This window comes from Anopheles darlingi, chromosome X (genome assembly GCF_943734745.1).
Source record: "Anopheles darlingi chromosome X, idAnoDarlMG_H_01, whole genome shotgun sequence".
Lineage (NCBI taxonomy): Eukaryota > Metazoa > Arthropoda > Insecta > Diptera > Culicidae > Anopheles > Anopheles darlingi.
This window is the reverse complement of record NC_064873.1, coordinates 10,695,418-10,705,152: the sequence shown is the minus strand read 5'-3', so window position 1 is coordinate 10,705,152 and position 9,735 is coordinate 10,695,418. Positions and strand designations below refer to the sequence as shown.

Genomic DNA, 9,735 nt, shown 5'->3' with positions numbered 1-9,735 from the left:
TGGATGGTGTGCCATATATCGGTCGCCCCATCGGTCGGGACCGCGGGCACACGCAAAAACACCAGACAGTAGTGTGACACAGGGCGCGCATGCGTCCCGTACGCGTGCGTTTCGAGTGGTCTGCTGCAGGCCGTTACCGCGCGTTACCCCGCGTCAAAACTGCATGAAATACGCGCCGCAAAACTGCACGAAATACGCGCGGCAGGCTCCGTTCACACTACAGGAATTCCGGCCCGGGGCAGGGCCGGATACGAGCGCGTTTCATTTAACAAATAAATCTTCTTCTTCTCTCGTGAATAGTATTAACAGTATTTACAACCACGGCGTTGCTAGGGTTTTACGCAGTTCGGATTTCGTTTCTCTCTCTCTTGTCTCTCTCTTTCTCTCTCCAAATTGTAATACAGACATAATTCGAGCACGCAGGCCATCGCGCGGTACGCGCGTGAAGCAATTTGACATCCAGCAGTGAAGTGCGGCGCCGCGAAGGAACTGCAGATTGCATTATTATCAGCTGTTTTCGAGTGATTAGAAGAAGGGGCGACGCTAATCACGCATCATAGCGGTTGGGTTTTCGCTGAATGGTGTTTGTGTGTACACCATGCCCCTGTTTTAGGATGGTTTCTATCAATAACTCTTTCCTAGCCGGGCTACGGTTGTCGCGCCTTTCTGCCGGTCGCTCTTTGGCTGTACCTGCACTTTCGTATGTATTGCATGCATTGCTGCATTTTTTTTTGGCATATATGGCTTAGCGGGGGCTTACCCTACTCTAATCAAACGGCCCGGGGTGTTCCAGGATCAATTCTCGCTACAGCTGAAACTTGTATATTCAAAGAGAGCAATCTCAAGCGGCGGTTTCAAACCTGAACCGTGTTGATTTGTCTTTTGTTTTTCTGTTTCTTTATCTCCTCTCGCACGCTCCATTCCTCGTTTTTTCTTTTTCTCTCTCTCTCTCGCTCTCCCTGTCTATATCTCTCTCTTTTTTCTTCCTCTCTTTCTGACGCTCTCTCTCTCTCTCTACCTCTGTTTAATTCGTTTGCACGCCTTCATCGCTCTTTACCTTCTCACTTGTGGCACTTTCATCTCTTCTTAGCAACTGGCGCCCCCCACCCCCCACCCCCTCTTCGTTCTGCTGCTCCGGGCCGGTTGCTAGGCTGGAGCATTACAAACTCATTTGTCTCGTTACATTCCGAATCCGACAGACGTACTCGCTGGACGAATCCTAATCTGATCTGTGCCGACAGCCGATCGAGCCAAACGCATTTCCCACGCACCAGTGCACACCGAACGTTCTTAACAACGACCGTTATCTATAGGAAAATGGTGAGTCCTTTGACCCCTTCCCGGGCCCCGTCCCAAGCAACGACGTGGCCATGGACAGTTTTCTCATTCGCTCCCCTTCCGTCCCGTTTCGCAATCCTCCAGCTAGCGAAGCTGACCGATACCGAGCGTGCGGAGAAGCTGAAGCCGCTGCTGGACAATGCCGGATGGAAGCTGGTGGAGAATCGCGACGCGATCTACAAGGAGTACCTGTTCGCCGACTTCAACCAGGCCTGGACGTTCATGAGTGCGGTGGCCTTGAAGGCGGAACAGATGAACCACCATCCCGAGTGGTTCAACGTGTACAACAAGGTGCAGGTAACGCTTGCTACGCACGACTGTGGCGGCCTCAGCGAACGCGATGTGCGGTTGGCCAGCTTTATGGATAGTAAGGTTCCCAGCAAGTAAACGCCACCGTAAAACAAAAAAATCGCCGACATTGGCGCCCCTGTTCGCCGCATGATCTGATGGCAGTTTGAATAAATCAAAAGTGAACTTTCTCGCCTATTGTGAAACCTATGAGACCTTGAATGATTCAACTCGTTTTCTACTCGTGAAAGGCCTCAGCGAAGTTGCGCAGGCTGCTCGATCACGATGGAAGATCGTATTCTTTTCGATGGACTCTGCCGCAATCGAGCGAATGTTTCTGCCTTGTTTGCATTTTAACGATTTTTGATTTTTAACGAACGGTTTTTCCGCGAAATACTAACACGAGATTATTTAATAAGTATCCTAATTGAAATTAGTATTCGGTTAGTGCCTTATTTAGATGAGAGTCTGTTCAGATGTTTCATTACGGCTTTTTCGTGTAAAATTGTTCTCTACTCGTGTTCTGCATCCTTAATTCTTTTCCCCATAATTATGTGGTTGCCCGACATGCTGTTCAAAAGCCAATGCCTCACGCGAAATCATTTTATCGTCGATGGTTCTACTTCAGTCATTAGAAAGGGTATTTTGGCTCTCTTTCCTAGTCCTTAAAATTAATTAACCTATACGTTTTACATATTTTATATTCAACATAACCGGCAGAGTTAAACCAGTCCACGCGCTTGTATTCCTTTTCATTTTTCTAGAAAATCAATACATCTATTTCTTACATTACCTTTATTAGTCTCTTACATTATCATACGTTTTATCAATCTATTAATCATACTTTACACGGTCCTGAATTATTCTTGTCTAGTTATTATTCTATTTGTCTCATTTAAGAATCCATTTAATTCAAATATGTCCAATTTACATACAGAGCTGGTAACAATCCGATATATTTGGTGATATAAGATAGCATTTCATCCAAACTGATTCAATAGCCAATATTTTTTGTGACATTAAAAACCTATGCATTAAGCTAATGTAATGATTTGATGACGCCATATGCTAACATGGTAAATTGTATATTTTTTTCCACTGTATTAAAAGGTATAATATGAAATTAGATTCAGATACTCGGCGCATGTATCAGCGCATTTTGCAACGCAATAGTGTGACAATCGAATCGAAATTTAAAACGTCCCAAAATCGATCAAGATCAGGTAGAAAAGATCGAAAATCTAAAAAGTATCAAAATTGTAAAATTGCTAAAATCTGAAGGAGGATATCCAATGAGAAGATGTTTGTGGATTTCACCTAAAAGTCACTTTTTCTCACAGCATTTTTGATCATGGAGATTTGAACAGAAGGTATTGGTGCAAATCATTAAAAAATTAATTTTCCAAACGTTGCTGCTACTTTGTCCTAGCTAATCTTTTCCATTTGTGTGATTATTATGTGAAATTATGCTTTGTGGTATCAGTACCGTCCTCATGAGAGTCGGCTCAGTCTCTACGAAGTGGCTTTGTCTAGTGCTATTCATTCTCTCCATTCATTGATCCAGGAATTTTCAGAAATTTCCCCCCTTTTCCTTATGCTTTAAATTGATATCCTAGAATATCCGTTTGATCATCGTTACGTACATGGCTTTGAAAGTAGAGTTCAATGAAAATTCTTGAATTCCTTCGCTTGTGGAGTGTTCAGTTTTGCTCGTGTTTTGTTAACCATTTCTATAATCAGGGAATGCCGTCTCCAGCTGTGCTTTTATAGTTTTCGGAACGGCCGTGATCGGTAACAACTCCCTGAAAGACCTGAAAGCAAATCAAAATTACTGACCATTCTATACAACTTCTAACCGCATGCATTGCATTTATTTTTACCATCTGTTTCTATTTCTACAAAAATCATCAGGCTCAGTAATCCTCGTCGTTACCTCCTTTTATCCGAGCATCGATTTACTCAGAATTTCATACGGTGCATCCTCCAGCTTGTCCGGTGAGGTTTCGTCAATTTCGTAGCCTAGTCGTCGGTAGAACCGCATACCGCCCTCGTTGTTCTTCAGCACCGTCAACACGAGACGCTCCAGCGACAAACCACGAGCGACCTGCTCTAATGCCTGCATAATGAACGCACCTAACCCGTGGCCTTGGTATTCGGCCGAGATCTGTAGCTCGTAGCAGTAAAGCACGGCACGACCGTAGTCGAGATCAAACCGGAACATCGTATATCCTACGGGCTTGCCGGTCGCGCGGTCCACGGCCAACAGGTAGCGTGCCCACGGTTTGCTGAGATCCTTCTGCTTTATCTTGGGCTGCCAACCGAGGCTGCAGGCCCGGTACTGTGGGCCCACGTTACGCTCGGCCAGCTTGAAAGCCCACTGTACCGTCGGCTGGGGTACCTCTTCGCGCCGCTTGAACTGTATCACCAGTTCCTTCTCCGTGCCATCCTGCTCATACCGATAGGTAGCGAACTGCGGAAAGTCCTGCAACAGCTGTGTCCGCCTGTTGGCTACCTGTAAACACTTCTGCTGGATGGTAGCCTGATTACGCGAAACCGTTTCGGAAGGCATTATAAGTTTTTCACCAATATCCTACTCTATTTAACAGCGCGTGTTGCCGAGATGTGGGAACTTTCCCACCAAACAGTTTCCCACCAAAAATTAGCGCTTTGCCTGCCGCTTTGGGCAGACACGGTTGCGGTTGTCAAAAACCGTGTTGCCGGCTAGGAGGCGGAACCGCGACACGAAATCTTATATATTTATAAATGAAAGTTGCAAACAAAAACAAAACGATTCCTAAGCATGAAAGGAAACTTTTCATCACAGAATAATTACGAACGGCGTAGAATAAAATCATTAACATAGAGTTTTAAAACCCAAAATTTCTGGCAGTTCTATTTTGACCCGAGGGGCAGGTATAGTCTTTATATTGTGCGGTGCGATTCCATCGGATATCATCGCAGTTCAGCCCAGCCGCCATTCTGACGGGCGGCGAGATATTCCGTGTGACAGTTCAGTCGTCTGTGACAGGTGGCGCGGCTCTTCTCTCCCATCACCACCACCACCAACACACGATTTCGTTGACGTGTTGTTCGTCATCTGTACCGACCGAACGAAGGAAGAAAAAAACGGCAAGAAACAGCGCCGTAGCGGCACATCGGAAGCGGAAATTCGTGACGAGCCTCCGAGAATGTGTTGGTGAAAATACCGGTGCCTCGGTTAGGTCGCGATCTAGTGGCGCAGTAGCCCAAACCACATCAAATAAGCAAGAGAAACTTTCGGTTAAACGCGCTAGAAGTGGCCGCTGCTGCTGGCGCCATCGTCATCGCTGCGTCGAATCGGTTGAAGCACCGCGAAGATAAGCAGCCGGCCTCCAACTTCCCCCCCAAAAACAACCCAGGTAACCCGCTGTGGTACACCACCTGGCCTGGTGGGACAACCAATACCAAACCAGTCCGAGCGAACGACCGAGTTCCAACCCAAACACCATCATTCCCCGTGTTTCCCACCGCCCGTGTGGCCTCTACAGTACCGACTACGAGGGAGCCAGCCTAAACCAGGTCGCTTGAAAGATGTCCCCGCAAAGCGTAAAACTAGTGTTCTTTCATTACCTCCTGGTGAGTAGACAATTTACGAAACAGCGGGGCCGAGCCTTTCCTAATGCTCTCTATTTCATCTTGTTTTTTTTTTATATCTTTACCTACCTTCCTCTTTCTCTCTCTCTGTCTGTCTCTCCCTCCCTCTGTTACTGTCTCTCCAACCATCGGCACTTCAACTTCCGCGGTTGCACAGGTTGTTTGTGTGTTCTACAATCCCACGGACAGCGGGGCAGTGAAGCTGACCAGCGAGAACATCGACATGACGCTCGGTAGGTGTCGCCCAAAAAAATGCCACAAACAAAAAGCGGATCCCGCCCACAGCATCGAACGAACGAACGGGCGAGCGAATGAATAGCGCATGCTGCTGTCCACAACGCCCTTGCCACTAACCGGTTCCCGAATTATTAGCCGGTGGTTTATGGTACCAATGGTTGGCCTTCCTGATTCAAAGCAATCGACTATCGACTGCTAATGATTTCTGTGAATCAATGCTAGGCCATGAAATGAATAATGCACGGTGCAACATGATACGGGCAAGGAGGGAGCGGCAATCGCATCCCGGTCTCCCCCATTGCGCACCCTTTTCTGCATCTTACTACCGATATTGGCCAAAGAAAACAGCAACAGCAAGCGCAGAGGCGCAGAAAGCAACCAAAGATACTCCTTATCTGTTATGGCTAGCTCCGGTATTCGCAATCGTAGCCTAGCGTAGTATCTTTCTATAAGCGTCTGTGTGTGTGTGTGCTAAAGGGTTTCTATTAATGAGCGACAAGACAACCAGCCATTTTTAAGATATGCCGCGTTGTCAATTGGTTGTTGTAACAGGTGGCCAACGATTTATCGGCGGACTCGGATGCACACAAAAGAAAACAAAAAAAAAGAACAGCTTATCATCGGTGATGGAGGATGGTTGGTTGGTTGGGTATCAAAACCATCTTTCTTGACTTTTTTCCCCTTCTTCTTTTCCTCTTCCTCCCATCTCTGTTTAGCTTCCAACGAGCTAGTGCTGATAAATTTCTACGCCGATTGGTGTCGGTTCAGTAACATTCTGCAGCCAATTTTCGATGAAGCAGCAGAAAAGGTAAGAAGACCAATCTGAATAAACTATATAATTCTACCCATTGATTGTAGCACAACCGTGGCGGTACAACCACGTATGCCGCGTCCAGCGATCAAAATGGCTCACGCACAGAACGGCAATCAACTAGCAAATGGCATCGCTTCAACCTTTTATATATAGATATGTTTAAGTCTCGGTGAAGCTTTACAAATTTGCACAGCATTCAAGTACATCTCAACCAAAACAGCATCAACATCAGCGTTAAAACCAGGCTCCACCAAATTAGCATGGGACCCGGGCAGAAACACGCTTTTGCTGGATATGGCAACACCTGAAACGCACCTTTTTCTTTTTTTTTCGTTTTTGGTTTTTTTTTCCCCATTCCCAGGTTCAGGCAGCATTTCCCGAGCCGGGCAAGGTGGTGATGGGAAAGGTGGACTGCGATCGAGAATCGGCGGTCGCCTCGCGGTTTCACATCTCCAAATACCCCACACTGAAGGTACTGCGCAACGGACAGCCAACGAAGCGGGAGTATCGAGGCGCCCGGACCGTGGAAGCATTTACCGAGTTCATCAAGAAGCAGCTGGAGGATCCGATTCGCGAGTTCCAAAACATTAAGGATTTGGAGCAGCTCGATTCGAAGAAGCGCATCGTTGTCGGGTACTTCGATCGTCGCGATATGCCGGAGTACAACACGTTCCGGCGGGTTGCAACCAACCTGAAAGAGGATTGCCAGTTCCATGTCGGCTTTGGAGAGGTGGTGCAAGCATTACACCCTCCAGGTAAGCAGAAGCAACGCCAGGGAGCGTAGAAATAAGCCCCATGAAAAATCGGCAAAACGGTTTCAGCCTACAGGATTCATTAACTCAAGTGTACATTAATGCTTCTTCCTATGCTTTGCGATGGAGCAGGATACACTGCAAGTAGGTTCCGTGTGTTACTTTCCACTTCCACGCCTTAGAATGAAACCATCGGGATTCCTTTTCTCTTGCCCGTTCAATAGATACTTATCAGCGAGCGGACTGAAATAGTATACGAACTTCACTCACTTTCCCGTTCCATTGCAGGTCACCCGATAATCGTTTTCCGGCCCGATGTCGCTGTTTCGAACGAGAACGATGAAACGTACACCGGTGATCTGCGCAACTTCGACGAGTTGAACGTCTGGGTACAGGAGAAGTGTGTACCGCTGGTGCGAGAGATCACGTTCGAGAACGCGGAAGAGCTGACCGAGGAAGGTCTACCGTTCCTAATTCTATTCTATGCGCCCGACGATATCGACTCCATCAAAGACTTCAAGGCAATCGTGCAAATGGATCTCATCTCAGAAAAGCGTAAGTGACAGCAGCGCGGTGGTGGTGGTGGTGGTGGTGGTGCCTTTATGTTATAATAATGTCCAACCTTCTTTCTCGCTCGTACCGACGGATCGTACAGAAAACGTGAACTTCCTCACCGCCGACGGAAAGCGGTTCGCCCATCCGCTGCATCATCTCGGCAAAACGCAGGCCGATCTGCCGCTGATCGCCATTGATTCGTTCCGGCACATGTACTTATTTCCCAACTTCAAAGACATTTACGTGCCCGGGAAGCTGCGGCAGTTCCTCAACGATCTATACAGCGGAAAGCTGCACCGGTAAGTAGTGGTGTAGTGGATAGTGGGTGGAGGGTTGTTATTGCTGTTTTCGCACGTCGGGGGCACATGTAACTCTCATACTAATGCGTGGCTCTCCTTCTCGGTGGTCGCATACGAATTCCAGTGAATTCCACTACGGGCCCGAGAAGGATACGGTGGTGGAGGCGATAGCGAGCGACGACAGCAAAAAACCAACGACACCGCCAGAGTCGACGTTCAAAAACCTTGGCCCCTCCAAGAATCGCTATACGCTGCTTCGTGACGAGTTGTAGGACCTCCCTTTGGAGGACCTATACGCAGAATGTCCTGGTGGTGCAGCACTTTGTTTTCGGTATTTCATCCTACGTAGCGTTTTCAAATTACCGTCCCCCCCCCCCCCTCCCGTTCCTTCACCCCTTTCCTAGGCAGTGTTTCCGTGTTGTGCCCAGTGTCCCCAGTGCTGCACTTCAGTACATACGTTCTCTTTTCTTTAATGACACAGGCGAACGGAATGGGCGATACCGCTGCGCTGCATCGCATACCGCGGGGCGTGCACTGGGCGTTCAAGGTTCAGTGAGTTTAAAAATTCACAAAATCTGAATTTAGTCAATCAATCGGTGCATGATGGAGGAATAAAAACGAATAAGTGATGGAGGAATAAAAACGGAGCGGAGTTCGCAAATCGAATGCAAATGTAATATTAGGAGCCTAGAGACAGTAATGCGCGCGGATTAACAATTGTGCCCAAAGAACCGAGTGACGAAGCAAAACCATCCTGTTACGTTTTTTTTTTTAATTCAATGCCAGGCTCCACGAACGAAGGGAACCATGTCCAGTGGGTGGGGCCGATTTTGCGATAGGGATTTATTTATGTTTCTTTTAACCAATCGACGTCATTCCCCCTTGCTCTGCCCTGCTTGTTTTATTCTTCCCTTTTAATCAGCAAACTTTAAACTTTGAAACCGATAGCTTTCCTCTCCTCCGCCTATCGTCGCTACGCCGATCCGAGAGCGATCGTTCCAATGCCCCGGAAGCGGTTAACCGACAGAGGAACACTGGTGTGTTTGGTCTGTTTGATCAGATTGGAGTTTTATGACGTAGCCCGTAGCCACTTTCAGGATAAACATTTTAACAAATTTCTTCCGCTCCTATCTCACTTCTCGATCTTTTGCAAAAAGCAAAACAAAACAAAACAAAATAAAACAAATGAAACGGAGCAGAAATTTTCGGCAAAACAAACCAACCAACCAGCCAGCCAGCAACATTAACTAAAATTTCGGGAGCAGCAGGTGTGAAAATACAATTGTGCGCGTGCTCAGTGGTGCGTGCTCAGTGATTAAATAAATACCATTCAAATCGATATACAACGAAACTCGAACGTAAAAACGGGGCACGGTTTTGGTTTACCGCCAACCGGCTTTGGCGTAAGGGTGGGAAGGGAAGGGGGAGGGGAGGGTGGTCTGTAGGGTGATGAAAGAAATGTCTTGCTCTTATCTCGGCGACCGTTGCCGTACAGACAGACGGGCGGCATTACCATTTTTACCTCCCGTTTGCCTCGTATATTTGTAGAAACGAAAACTTCACGTTCCGGGGTGTGAGTGAAGGGACTTGGTGCCATGTTTGAAATGTTTCACACAAGCTTTCGCGCGCGGTGTTGTCGGTACCACCGTTGCGCCCGCCTCTCAGAAAGGCCAGCGAGACCGGAATGATCGGTAGCAGACTGACTGGTTTTCCATTTATTTCCATATTAAAAAACAAACAAGAAAAAAAAAAGAATAGGGACAGAAGAGAATTCGCGTGCACTGCTCTCTACGAGGTGTGGTGGTGGTGGTTGCCCCCC

At 47.4% G+C, this 9,735-nt stretch overlaps 3 protein-coding genes across 4 annotated transcripts; 2 read left to right on the top strand and 1 right to left on the bottom strand.

Moving 5' to 3' along the window:
* The first annotated feature begins 460 nt into the window (after positions 1 to 460).
* On the top strand, positions 461 to 1,865 carry LOC125954350 (pterin-4-alpha-carbinolamine dehydratase). Its single transcript, XM_049684560.1, has 3 exons — positions 461 to 700; positions 1,200 to 1,320; positions 1,423 to 1,865. Exons 1-3 carry the CDS (start codon positions 579 to 581, stop codon positions 1,723 to 1,725), a joined length of 546 nt encoding a protein of 181 aa, XP_049540517.1. The 5' UTR covers positions 461 to 578; the 3' UTR covers positions 1,726 to 1,865.
* A 161-nt stretch (positions 1,866 to 2,026) lies between these two features.
* LOC125954342 (N-alpha-acetyltransferase 40) lies at positions 2,027 to 4,307 on the bottom strand. The gene is made up of 2 exons (XM_049684548.1): positions 3,507 to 4,307; positions 2,027 to 3,437 (listed from the first exon to the last, which is right to left on the bottom strand). The coding sequence occupies exon 1, from the start codon at positions 4,193 to 4,195 to the stop codon at positions 3,566 to 3,568; it is 630 nt and encodes a 209-aa protein (XP_049540505.1). The 5' UTR covers positions 4,196 to 4,307; the 3' UTR covers positions 2,027 to 3,437; positions 3,507 to 3,565.
* Positions 4,308 to 4,692: 385 nt separating this feature from the next.
* Positions 4,693 to 9,282, top strand: LOC125954331 (endoplasmic reticulum resident protein 44). Of its 2 annotated transcripts, XR_007469029.1 has the most exons (8): positions 4,693 to 5,241; positions 5,417 to 5,492; positions 6,213 to 6,304; positions 6,672 to 7,065; positions 7,351 to 7,617; positions 7,718 to 7,916; positions 8,041 to 8,247; positions 8,398 to 9,282. XR_007469029.1 is itself a non-coding variant. In XM_049684532.1 (7 exons), exons 1-7 carry the CDS (start codon positions 5,197 to 5,199, stop codon positions 8,186 to 8,188), a joined length of 1,221 nt encoding a protein of 406 aa, XP_049540489.1. In that variant the 5' UTR covers positions 4,693 to 5,196; the 3' UTR covers positions 8,189 to 8,391. The 2 variants fall into 2 exon arrangements, 1 of the variants encoding a protein (XP_049540489.1); XM_049684532.1 differs by lacking the exon at positions 8,398 to 9,282 and having other exon boundaries at positions 8,041 to 8,391.
* Positions 9,283 to 9,735: the final 453 nt, after the last annotated feature.